Genomic DNA, 12,423 nt, shown 5'->3' with positions numbered 1-12,423 from the left:
ATTATGGTAGGAGCAGTGGTGGTCGCGCTGTGGGGTGGAGGGCGGTGGGGACAGGGAGCCGAGGGCAGTGTCAGGTTTATGTGCACTGGGATGCTACAAAGCCATGCCCTGTGTGCTGACTGCAAGACTGGCCTCGTATTTCCTCTTCATTCTAGTCTTTTTCTCCAAGTAGAAAGATGAGCTGAGTTCAGTTTTAAAATCTTCCCTCTTGGGACTCCAGTGCTATGATTTTTAAGACTTCCCATTCTATCTCTTCTTCTTATAAAAGGCAGGAAGTAGATTTGTAAAAGCGGGACACCTGTCTCTTCTGAAACATGCCTGTGCCCAAGCCCCCCCCCCCGCTAAGACAGAGTCCCTTGGGGACCATGGCTGGTGGGGGTGGGCAGTCACTTTTTTTTTTAACTGGCTATTTAAGTCATGTAAGGCTCAAAGCCATTTTTGTTAGTCTTTTTAAAAAATTAATGTTCATTGAAAATGTGAAATAGAAATGGAAAGTCTTTTCTGAAGTGAAAAGTGTCATTGGGGTTTTGGAAGAAAAATTGTGTGGACGGTAATAGGAAGACTGGGTGAGTGATCAGGCTGCTCTGACAAAGACGACGGCTGAGCAGAAGTTTTATTGTCACACAGTTCTGGAGTCCGGACAGCCTAGGTTCAGGTGAGGAGAGAGCTGGCTCTTCCTGAGGGCTGTAGGGATCCGCTCTGGCCCCTTCCCTGGCTGCTGGTGGTTGCTGGCGACCTTTGGCTTGTGGACCCCTCACCACACTCTGTATCTTGACTTCACATGGGATTCCCTGGTGTGCTTGTCTCTCTGTCCACGTTTCCGCCTTTTGTAAGGACAGTCATTTTGGATTCGGGTGCACCCTAATGACCTCCTTTTACCTTGATTACCTCCTTCAACACCTGACCTGCAAGGAAGGTCAAATTGTGAGGTCCTCGGGTTTAGGACTTCAACTTCTGCATTTTGAGAGAATGCAATTCAACTCACAACAGGGACAGTGAGTTCAAAGGTAAACATTAAAATGTTCACTTTGTGTCTTATTTAAAAAATCAGTGTAACTTTCAGAAATTAAGTTCAGAATCAGGCCAACAGTCTGTGCTATTGGAAATCAAAGGTGTAGTTTCTTCTGCGCACAGAGGCTGGGAAGGGATGAGGAGTTGTTCCTGGGCTCAGCTGGGGTCTGTTTCTTGACTTGGGTGCCATTTCCGTGGGCGTTTTTGTTGGTGGTGGTTCATGTGTGGTACTGGGAATTGAACCCAGGGCCTTTGCCCTGAGCTACATCCCCAGCCCTTTTTAAATTTTTATTTTGAGGCAGAGTCTTGCTAGGTTTCTAATTTGCCCAGGCTGGGCTTGAACTTGCAATTCTGTGCCTGAGCCTCCCAGGGTGCTGGAATTACAAGCGTGCGCCACCATGCCTAGCTTGTTTTGGCTGTTTGAGACACACATCGAGCTGCTTGCTCCTCATTAGAACCTTCCTCTTTTCTGAGTCTTAGACGTTAATAAAAAACTTACCTAGAAAATCTAGTCAGCATATGCGTAAGTCAGGACATCTGCCGCCTACTTCCACTCTGATTTAGAGGTTGGATTTTTGTGTGTGTGTAAACACTGAGATGAATAATTTTCAGCCAGAGCTGCAGGAGAAGTGGTGGTGATGGGGGTAGGATTTAGGGATTAAACAGCAGGTGCAACTTGTTCATTGTTGAAAAATGGTGCTTTTCACAGGCCTCCCTGGACACCTGGACAAGAGACTTTGAATTCCACGCTGTGCAGGTAAGAACTTGGGGCTTCCGCTGTATTAAGTCGAGGCATCCAGAGAAGAAACATTCATTCATATTCTCTCTCACTCTCTCTGACACACACACACACACACACACACACACACACACACACACACACACAGAAATATACTCTCTCTCTCTCTCACACACACACACACACACACACACACACACACACACACACACACACAGGGCGGGGAGGGGAGGGAATGAGATTTATTTTGTTGAATTGGTTCACCCGATTCTGGGGTAGCACATCCACCATCTGCAGAGCAGGCTTGAGACCTATGGGTGAGCTGATGGTGCAGTTCAAGTCCAGAGGCATCTAGAGACCTTTTTCTTATCTTTTTCTTAAGGCCTTCAATCGATTAGACAGGGCCCACCCGCATTATGGAGGATAGCCTACTTCGTAGCTGCTGATTTAAATGTTACTCATATCTAACAACTACCTTCATGGGAACATCTAGGCCAATGTCTGACCAAACAGCTGGGCGCTGTGGCCCAGCCAAGTTGACAACTGAAATTCACCATCACGAATGATCCAAAGGATCAGTCAGTCTCAGCCCCAGGCATCAGGCCCTGCAAATGCTATCAACATTCTGAGTTAATACCTGCAGAATCCTGCCATGAGCAGGTGGCTTTATCAGAATCCCCTCAGACCAGATGGTGCTTTCTATGTTGTGCTGTCTGTGTCCCATTGTTTTGCTATAATCACACACCTATCTATGCCTTCCTGTTCCTATCTGGGTAAGAGGTGGAGCTTGCAAACAGTTCAGGGTTTCCTAGCTCAGTGGCTAAATTTATGAACCGGATTTTTTTTTAATTAATTTATGCATGGCTTTCCTTCTGTGGCAAAATTAGGCTTTCTCTTATGTAATGGGCAGCAAGGAACTAAGACCAATCAGCCAGTGGCCCCCAGGCCCCCGAGCCTTCCCAGGTGTTAGTGCTCCGCACTTGGTTGAGGCTCCAAACAGCTGCGTAATATGGCTCCCTGATCATCAGATTAATCGGGAAACTCCAGCAAAGCTGGCAGCGAGCCGGACTTGACAGGGTTGCTTGGAGAACACAGCTTTGCTGGCTTTCACCCCCGGGCTCCTCTGCTGCCAGAATCCCGTTCCACAGTCCATTCTGAGTGAGGGGAGAGGCCAGTTTCGCAGGCAGCAGATCTTCCTCCAGCCTGGGGTGAAGCAAAAGCTGAGAGCATCCGTTCCTGTTAAATTAGAGCACATGTATTCATTCACACCATAGAGCAGGTGCAGTATGGATTTGTGCTGACCCTCGAAGAGCCACACTTTGGGGGATCACAGAAAAGGAAGCAGTTAACTCAAGGAGAGGTGACTTGCCCAAGGTCACCCAGCAAGATACAGACAGAGCCGGGAGTGGATTCTAGATGTCTATTCTGACAAGCCACTGCCATGCCAGTGTCTGGGAGCTCCAGGAAGGGTCCTGTCATTCTGCAGGGGCTGTCATACTCCCAGTGGCAGAGCCATCAGGGACCAGATCTCTGAAAGACTGAGTCTCCTTGTTGGCTGCCGGGCACCTGCACACATTTCTCCACAGGATCTCAGGGGACCAGCATCCCCCACCACCACCGCCCCGGCTGTATCTTCTCCTTCATCAAACAATATAAGACACTGAAAGAGTCTGGGGGTAGATATTCCTTTATGGGGCCACATTTTCAAATTCTCAGTTTTGTAAATGTCCGTGCATATTTCCAGTGGGTGGGAACAGTTGATAGAGAACAAAAAGCTGTACTGTGGGCGGCATGCATCTGGGCCCTGTGTGGTCCCCTCTCCAGTCCCCCTCGAGGGTGCAAGACTGTACTGCAGGTGCAGGGAAAATGCGCTCAGAGCCGAGAGCCTGAGTCCCCTCGCCAGCCAAGGCCTACGTGGGTGCTGGGAGGATCCGAGAGAAGCCAGGTCCCTGCAGGCCGCAGCACTGCTGAGTGGGGAGCACGCCTGTGGAAGGGAGGTGTAATTAGTCCCTCTGAAGATCTTTTTCTGTTACGTAAAGCAGTTTGGTATCCTGCTTCCTAGGAAATTGCTTTTGGAGAAAATAGACCATGCAAATGAAAAAGTATAACTGGGTGATCAGTTGCGTTTGGTAACTTGTGCTTGGAGGAGGGCAATGGGATTGGCTGTCTGTCAATAAACTCATTTCTTCTGAGCAGTTGACCCTTCTACATGGACAGGCCCAGGGTCTCTCGAACTCTGGGAGTGGTCAGAAATGAACACGGGTCCCTAGAAACTGCTTACTGTGAAAAGCTCTGATTCCTCTTGTCTGTAGGAAGATGTTTTAGGGTTTGGGGGAAGACACAAGGTCTCGGGATGGATCCATTTTTCTACAAATGACTTGAGTACATCTTTCTTCATGGCAGAGCAGTCCTGCATTGTGTGTAAATACCACACTTATCCACTCTTCTGTTGATGGGCATATAGGCCATTCCTGCAATTTGGCAATCATGACTCCAACAATCATAAACTTGGGTGTGCATGGATCACTGGACTATGACGTCTTCAACTCCGTATTTTTTTTTGGACCAGGGATAGAACTCAGGTTCTTGCACTTGGGAGGCAGGCGGGTGGCACCACTGAGCTAAATCCCCAGCCCCTGGTCTTCGGTTCTTTCAGGAAGATTCTTAGAAGGGTAATGGCTGGGTCAAATGGAATTTCTAGTTCTAGTTTGTTGAGAAATCACCACATAGATTTCCAGAGTAGTTGTACTAGTTCATGTTACCACCAACAAAAGTACGTTTTTTTCCCGTTTAATGTGTTAACAGAAATGGTGACTGAGAAAGAGAGACGGAATGAAAGAGGAGAGACAGAGGCAGAGAGATTGAACTGAAGGCAGAAATTCTTCCCAACTTTTCAGGACAGATCTGTCTTCTCCCTTTCGGTGTTCCGTGTGTGTGTGTGGCTTGTTTTTTGTCTTAGGCCACTGTGATCTGGAGCACAGAGGTCCCCTTAGTAGCACCCTAAATGTTTTAGGCCATTTTCTGCTGCTCTCAATGAATACCAGAGAATGGATAATTTACAGAGAATACAGATTTATTTTTCATAGTTTGGGATGCTGGGAGGTCTGAGCCTACACTGGCATCTAGCAAGTGCCTTCTTACTACATCAGAACAGGGCATCACATGGTTAGCAAACATGCCCCAGACACAGAGAAAGATCTAGCCGAACTCATCCTTTTGTTCGGAGCCCTCTCCTGTGGTAACTAACACATTCCCATGAGGACAGATTTCGCCCCTTCTGGAGGGCAGAGCCCTTATGACTCAATCACTTTTTAAAGGTCCTAATTCTTTGAATGTGTTTTGTTTTGATTTTGAAATGGAGATCTCACTGTTTGGCCCAGGCTGGCCTTGAACCAACTCCTGGCCTAAGTGATCCTCCTGCCTCAGCCTTCCCCGTAGCTGGGGCTGTAGGCTTTTTTCAGGTCCCACCTTTTAGTACTGTCACGGTGGCAATTAAATTTCAACACAGACTTTGTAGGAGCGTTCAAAGCATAGCATCAGAAAACAGCATGGAGCGCACTGCCACCTCCACAGCCGCTTACAGCTTGCCGTCTGGAGCTGTAGGGCTACAGCGGCCCCTTCCCCTGCACCACCTGTGTCCGGTCTTCCTGGCCCCACCCAGGCTTTGAGAGAGCAGAGCCAGCCCCAGCAAGGGTTCGCAGCATGGAGCTCCAGCCATGAGCATCCGAATTTTCAGTCTGCTCCTATTTTACCACCCTGGGCTGTTTCCTTTTTTAAAATTAATTAACTATATCGGTACATTTAAGATATACGAGGTAGTGATGTTCATCATTGGAAATTTCCGCCTCTCCATCGTCCATTTTGGGTTTTACTTTTCCCCATCCCCCTGCCCTCCGTTCAACCCCTCCACCCCTCCCTGTCTCCAAAGACTTTGTTTTCATTTTTTCTTTTTCTCACGTTATTCCATTCCCATCTTCCTTTTCCCCTACCCCTCCCATTTCTCCTTCCCCTTTGTACCTTCTCTTCCTATTTCAAATTATCTATTATACCTTTTAGTCCTTATTTACACTTTTAGTTTCTCACACTAGAGAAACTATTTGGTATTTACACACGTGTGTCCTGTTTATTTCACTAAGAGTATCGCCTCAATGTGCATCCATTTAGCTATAAATGTCTCTAGCTTCTCATTCATCGTGGCTGAATAGTACTCCATTTTATAAAAACATTTTCATTATCCAGTCTCCTGTTGATGGGCAATTGGGCTGCTTCCAAGTTTTAGCTGTCACAAACTGTGCTGCTGTGAACATGGGTGTGCATATATCACTGCGGTATAGACCGAGGGAAACAGAATCCACCTTGCTAGAGAGCTGCATCGGGATCCCTGCGTCCTCAAGGCGGGTGACAGCTGTGCAGGTGCAGACGGAGTGTCGCCTATCAGTGTGCTCCGTCCCCAGCAGGATGGGCTCCTCTGGCTTAGACCAGGCAGCTGTTGCCTCCTGAGATGGCTCTGAAAGCCCAGCTCCCTTCCCCACTTCTCCTTTGGTCCCTGTTGTTGTTTTTTTTCCCTACTGAATGGCCTCTGACACCCTCATCAGGGAGGACACTGTTGCAAAAGTGCAAAGATAGGTTTCCTTGAGAAACTTTTCAACAACCAGCATGAAAAATAGATGAGCTCTGTTGAATTGCAAATGCGCTTCAAGTTGAAGGCAAAAATGTGGAAATCTGTCTTCTTTCCTTAGCCGGGGCAAGGTCAGGGATGCAGTTGCCTGTGTTTCTCAGTAAATATCAAGCAGTCTGGAGGGCCAGGAAGAGGACTTTGTGGCATCACCCTTCCCAGAAACTTGAACTCAATTCATTTGAATTCAGTTCGGCTTCCACCGGCCTTTTTTTCCTTTTAGGTTTCAGTAACTATTTGCTCTGCTGTCTGTGAGTGAGTCCCTGGCTTTATGCCAGAGGGTGTGGGGTTGGAGACGTTTCAGACAGTCAAGTTCGCTCCCATCAGGGGATTACAGTCCGGCCCGTGTAGGCAAGGTCTACAGCAGGCAGGCTGCGTCCACGTGCGTTTTCGTGCTCACGTTCGCGGTCGTGTTGGTCGCTGCCTTGGCTTCACTGATGTTGAAGTGCAAGCAGCTGCACCCCAAGCTGCAGAATCATTATTGCAGGCGGAACCTTAAGGCACCACTTTCCAAATGTGTGATCAGAAAGACAATGAGAGTTTACATTAGGAAGGTGTATCACGGTAGAATGCACAGTGCCACGGGTCCACCTCAAAGCACCCCTCATTTCAGACGCTCTTCTCCCGTTGTTCCTGCTGCTTTCGAACACAGTTCTGAAAGTCGTCTCTCTTGGAAGTCGTCTTTCCGGTCTTCTCACAGCTGCCTCGGTGTCCTGAATCGCTTCCAAGTGTTGCAGCAATGTCTGTCCGATGAAAACGTTACCGTGTGTCCTCACCCACCTTGTTTACTGGGTCTGCACCATGTGCCCTCTGGCTCCTCCCCAGAGTCAGAATGAACATGAAAAGTAAACATTTGGAGTCGATTCCGAGCATCAAGGCAGCCAGGACAGCCTAGGTGAAGACACTCACGGAAGAGACTTGCAGAGCAGCCTCCGGAAGTGGTGAGAACGATAGGATAAGGATGGCCAAAGTGAAGCGGGTATTCTGAGAGGGACTAATGGCAGTGTGTCTTTTACCGTAATACATTTTTAAAATGTAAACCGCCAATTATTTTTGGTCTTACAGAGCGTTTGTTTTATTACTATATGTTTGGGTTGTGTAATAATTATGTTCATCACGGGGAGTCGGGATCTATCGTTTCACACCTTGATTCTTCTTACTTTCACTTCCCCTCGTGTCCTCCCGTCTTCTCCTATCCCCGGCTCCTCTTCCTTCCCATCTCCACAGAGTCCACCTCCATGTGTCCTATCAGGCATCTTTCATCTTTTCTTTAATTAAATTTGGGGTTTTCTTTAACCTCCTGTGTCTGATTTATTTCACTCAGCGTTATGTCTCAGAGTACATCCATTTTCCTGTAAAGGGCTCAGATGTTTCCTTCTTTGTGGCTGAGTCTTGGCTGCTTTACTTGAGTTCATTCAGCTTCTTCCAGAAAAAATGGCCTCTTAGGGTGGCCTTGCCCACAGTAATGCACCTTAAACAAGGCGGTGCCTGGGAGCTGAGACCATCACAGCGGGGCCTCGGCTCTTCCCTCAGTCTACACTTGGGGTCGCAGAGGATGGAGAAGCTGGAGATTCTCTGTTTGGATGACTTTCTGAAAGGAATCCCATTGTACAATCTCATGCATGTCTGAGTGTATGTGTTTGCTTCTGATTCCAAGGACAAAAAGCCCAAAGAACAAGAGAAAAAAGGGGATTTTCTTCATCGGCCGTTTTCCAAGAAGCTGGACAAGAACTTGCCCTCACACAAGCAGCCCTCCTCGGCCTCACTCATCACACAGATCCAGAACACCAAAGCCCTGCTGAGGGACCGGAAGGCCTCCAAGTCCAGCTTCCCCGACAAAGGTGGGTCAGCCCTGGGGACCCTGGCACGTGCTCCTGTGGGGCTGTGTCTGCCATGCACTCCCCGGCAGGGAGTGCTGTGTGGGCCCAGGACAAGGAAATTCTCTGACCTCAGGGAAGCTGTGTTCACACATCTGAGGCAATAAGAGAGCTGTCCAGGGCAAGGTGTGGGGTATTAGCCACCTGTGCAGAGTGCGTTTGAGAAACCAGGGTGCATGGCATTATGGGAAGAAGCTGGGGTATACAGTAGTACAGAGCAGAAATGGGGTTATGGCGTTGTGGAGGCAGATATTGGAGTGTATAGGACTTTGGAAGTAGAGATTGGAGTGCATGGTATTGTAGGCCACAGTAAGGGTATAAGGTGTTACAGAAGAGCCTGGGGGGATGGGTGTGCAGGATCTGAGACAGAGACACAGTTTTCTGGAGCCAGGGACGGGTGTGGTGTAGCAGGAATAAACACGAGTGCAGAAATAGAAATCGCGTGCGGGAGCAGAGAGTGAGTGGATATAAGTGTAGATTGGGATTTGGTTTTATTGAAGTCTTGTCCAGAAAAGTCTCCTGGGAAGCCACTGAGTTGTGACTGACTCTGAGCTCTGGGGTGGGGATAGGGTGTTCAGAGCCAAGTTCCAGTCCCAGCTGTACCGCTTGTTGTAGGCCCAGAGGCTCCGTTGGTCCCCTTACTGGTAATAGCTTTTGCATGTTGGAACTGTTGGGTGGATGAAATACGATAGGCACAGAAGTTTCTCCATGGGATTTGGAACCCAGCACATGGTGGACAGCTGATTAATGTGAGTCTCCCTGCTCTCGGATGAGCATTGAAGTAGAAAGGAACTCACCAGGCACAGGCTTAGCGCACGCAGGAGAAACGCCAAGGGAGGAGACACAGGAGCCCCACAACCATGAAGTAGAGAAGTTCTTGTAACAGAGCGTTGTTGAGTCACATCTCATTCCTTTGATATGAAGAAGAGAGCCATGCCCATCTGGGGGCAGCTCAGATTTGCCGGGCACTTAGTGAGACTCCCGACAGTGGCCACTGTCCCCTCATTGTGCAAGTGTCCCGCCTCCCTGACGTGGAGCCTGCAGGGGACCTCGGATGGAGGAGATGCCCGTGCACTGAGCAAATATTGGGACCCTCGCTATTAACAGGGCTTTCCTTCTTTCGGATGATGAATCTCAGGCATCTGAGCCACCTGAGGAGAAGGTCTGTTTTGGTGTCTGTATTTATTTCTGTAGGCAAGGAGGAGTCCTGGTAACCTCCATGGCTCCCGAAACCACTCCCAGTGGGCTGCAGCTTGTTTCTGCAGCTGGGCTTCCGCGGGGCCTATAAAGCGTCACACAGTGAAAAGAATTTAAGCCAGAGCTTATTCTGCATGAATTTGGCTTTATTTTCCTCCGCTCCACATCCGTAGGGGTTTCCCTCTCTTCTGGCACAGTTTACAAACCTGGATTCCAGGTCTGTGCCGACCTGAGACCAGAACCGTGTGGCCTGGCCGGGTGCCTGAGCCATACAGATGGATGCACTGCCCTGCTCAGCATCGGATCCAGATCCATCAAGTTCAAAGTCACGAGGGAGCCTTACCAGGGAGGGGAATCCTGACACATGCTAAAACCAGGATGAGCCTGGGGGAAACGTCATCACAGCACGGCAGACACTGTGTGATCCCACTGGCGTGGAGCAGTTGGATTCACGGAGGCAGAAAGTGGCGTGGTGGCTGCCAAGGTGGGCACAGGGAGGAGAATGGGGAGTTGGGGCTTGGTTAGGCACAGAATATTAGATCTGCTGGCTGAAAAGAGCTGTGGAGATTGTGCCACAAAGCGTATGTATTTAATGCCACTGAACCATATGCTTTAAAGGTGATAAGATTTCTGCTATGTATTTTGTACTATGATAAATTGGGTAGCAAGTGGGCACGTCAGGGAAAGTCTTTCCTGTGTCAGACCAGATTTGTAGGGGTTCAGAGAGTCAAGCTCTGCACCCTTCCAGAAGTTTTATAAGATGCCTATTAAGCACATGAGCCTTTTTTTTTTTCCTCGTTGAGTTTAATTGATATATTTTAGGTATACAGTACAGTTACATTCATCATTGGGATCTTGTACTTTTACATGACAGGTGTTGCGCACATGAGCCTTTTTTTTTTTCCTCGTTGAGTTTAATTGATATATTTTAGGTATACAGTACAGTTACATTCATCATTGGGATCTTGTACTTTTACATGACAGGTGTTGCGCACATGAGCCTTTTGATTCAAAACCCCTTTGGCAGGGTTTAGATTTTGGTGTGGCGGGGGTGCCGGGGATCAAACTCAGGTCCTTGAGCTTGTGAAGCATGTGGCGGAACCAGGGTTTAGAATTTTAAGCAACCAAACAGGAAGCCTGTGCTAACCTGGGGCCCCCTGTCACCGGCCTCCTGTCCCTCCATCCTAGAAAGACTGTCAAGCCTCTGTGGGGTGACTGGATGCTACAGCTGTCTCCTTTCTGCTGTACTAAGGCGTTTCTTTCTCACCTCCTGCCATACAAGGGTCACTGACTCTTACCAAGCATTGGTCTGCACTGGCAAGAGAAGGGCCATGGGCACTGTCTCTGTGGCTGTTGTTGTGATTTTATTTGTTTCCTTGATGTGCAGATTCCTTCGGCTGCCGCAGTATTTTCCGCAAGGCCTCCAATTCCAATTGTGTGGCCTCTTCTTCCATGGAATTCATCCCCATCCCGCCTCCCAGGACCCCTAGGACCCTAAAGAAACAGGACTCCCATCAGCAAGGGCCTGGGATCACCAGCATCCCCCCCAGGGAAGACCCCCTGATGCTAGACTTGGTGCGCTCCTTCGAGTCTGCCGATCGTGAGGACCACATAGAACTCCTGTCCCCGTCCCATCGCTATAGGATCCTGAACTCACCAGTGAGCTTGGCTCACAGGAATTCCAATGAGCGGATACTGTCCCCAGGGCTGCTGACTGGAAGCACATCACCTCTCCAAACTCCTTTGCACCCCACTCTGGTCTCTTTTGCTCACGAAGATAAGAACAGCCCCCCAAAAGAGGAGGGAGTGTGCTCTCCACCTCCAGTTCCCAGCAATGGCCCCTCACAGCCTCTTGGGAGCCCCAACTGTGTGAAGAGCCGGGGGAGGTTCCCCATGATGGGCATCGGACAGATGCTTCGAAAGCGCCACCAGAGCCTGCAGCCCTCGGTGGAGAGGCCCCCGGAGGCCAGCATGCCCCGTTGCAGCCCGCAGCCCCCAGCAGCCTCTCCTTTGACCTGGCTGATGGGCCCAAGGGCCAGTGTTAACCTGGACCAGCGAGATTCTGGATCTCTGTGAGAAAAGCAATGGAACAGAGCTCCGCACATCTATCAGGGTGTGAACAAAGACCTCTTCTACACCTGTTGTGCAACCTCCCAACCATGGGGCAGTCCAAATCCACACACCCAAAGCCTGCACAGCCCAACCTCACCTAGGGACTCCTGAGATGCTGGAAATCCCCAGAAGGCCTGGTTGCCGGGGCAGCCACTTCGGTTTCAGACCGTCCTTTCTCCCACCCACTCCTCCACTCTTCTTCTGTCTCCCACTGCTGGGCTCAAGGCTGAAAACCAGGCAGCCGACGAGACTGATCCCGACCGTGACAGCTGTTTCTTTACTTTCTGCTGTGCGCAAGCTTCTCAGCGACCACTTTCTGTTCAGCAGTGGGTCCGAGCCTCAGAGGGACCAGCAGCACCCAAGGTCTGTTCACCGAGGCCGTGTAGCTGATGGCTTTGGAGTGAAGCTGCCTTTTTCTTGGTAACTAACAGCGAATCTCTGCAGCTGACCCGGAGTGCTGGATTCCAGGAACCTGAAAAACGTGGAGCAGATCCTCAGACTAAAGATGGAACAGTCTGGACCTTGATGGAAGAGAACAGCTAAAGGAAACTCCCACCCAAACAAGATTTTGGTGGCAATGGTGGTGGGAACTTGCTGATGGTTGAATGATCTTGTCCAAAGAGACATTTTTTCTTTATGGGATGTCATTAAATTGAAATAGGTAGGACCTGGGAATTTAGCTCAGTGGCACCGCACCTGCCTGGCAAAGTGCAAGGTCTTGAGTTCAATTCCCGGTACTGGAAAAAAGAAAAAAAATTGAAATAGCATGAGTTTTAGAAATATGGGTGGAGAGATGAAAAGCAGTTTCACCA

The 12,423-nt window shown here is 49.2% G+C and overlaps 1 protein-coding gene across 2 annotated transcripts in view; it reads left to right on the top strand.

Annotated features, from left to right (window-relative positions):
- Hunk (hormonally up-regulated Neu-associated kinase) overlaps nucleotides 1–12,155 on the top strand; it is a 103,251-nt gene extending 91,096 nt beyond the window's left edge. For both annotated transcript variants that reach the window (XM_033768046.1, XM_033768045.1), the window contains exons 10-12: nucleotides 1,721–1,768; nucleotides 8,083–8,266; nucleotides 10,887–12,155. In XM_033768046.1, the coding sequence (XP_033623937.1) occupies nucleotides 1,721–1,768; nucleotides 8,083–8,266; nucleotides 10,887–11,575 (921 nt within the window). In that variant the 3' untranslated portion in view covers nucleotides 11,576–12,155. The remainder of the gene's footprint in view (nucleotides 1–1,720; nucleotides 1,769–8,082; nucleotides 8,267–10,886) is intronic.
- Nucleotides 12,156–12,423: the final 268 nt, after the last annotated feature.

This window comes from Fukomys damarensis, unplaced genomic scaffold (genome assembly GCF_012274545.1).
Source record: "Fukomys damarensis isolate Sample0158 unplaced genomic scaffold, DMR_v1.0_HiC HiC_scaffold_24, whole genome shotgun sequence".
In the NCBI taxonomy this organism is placed as follows: domain Eukaryota; kingdom Metazoa; phylum Chordata; class Mammalia; order Rodentia; family Bathyergidae; genus Fukomys; species Fukomys damarensis.
The sequence above is the reverse complement of the archived record's forward strand: the minus strand, read 5'-3'. Positions and strand labels throughout refer to the sequence as shown.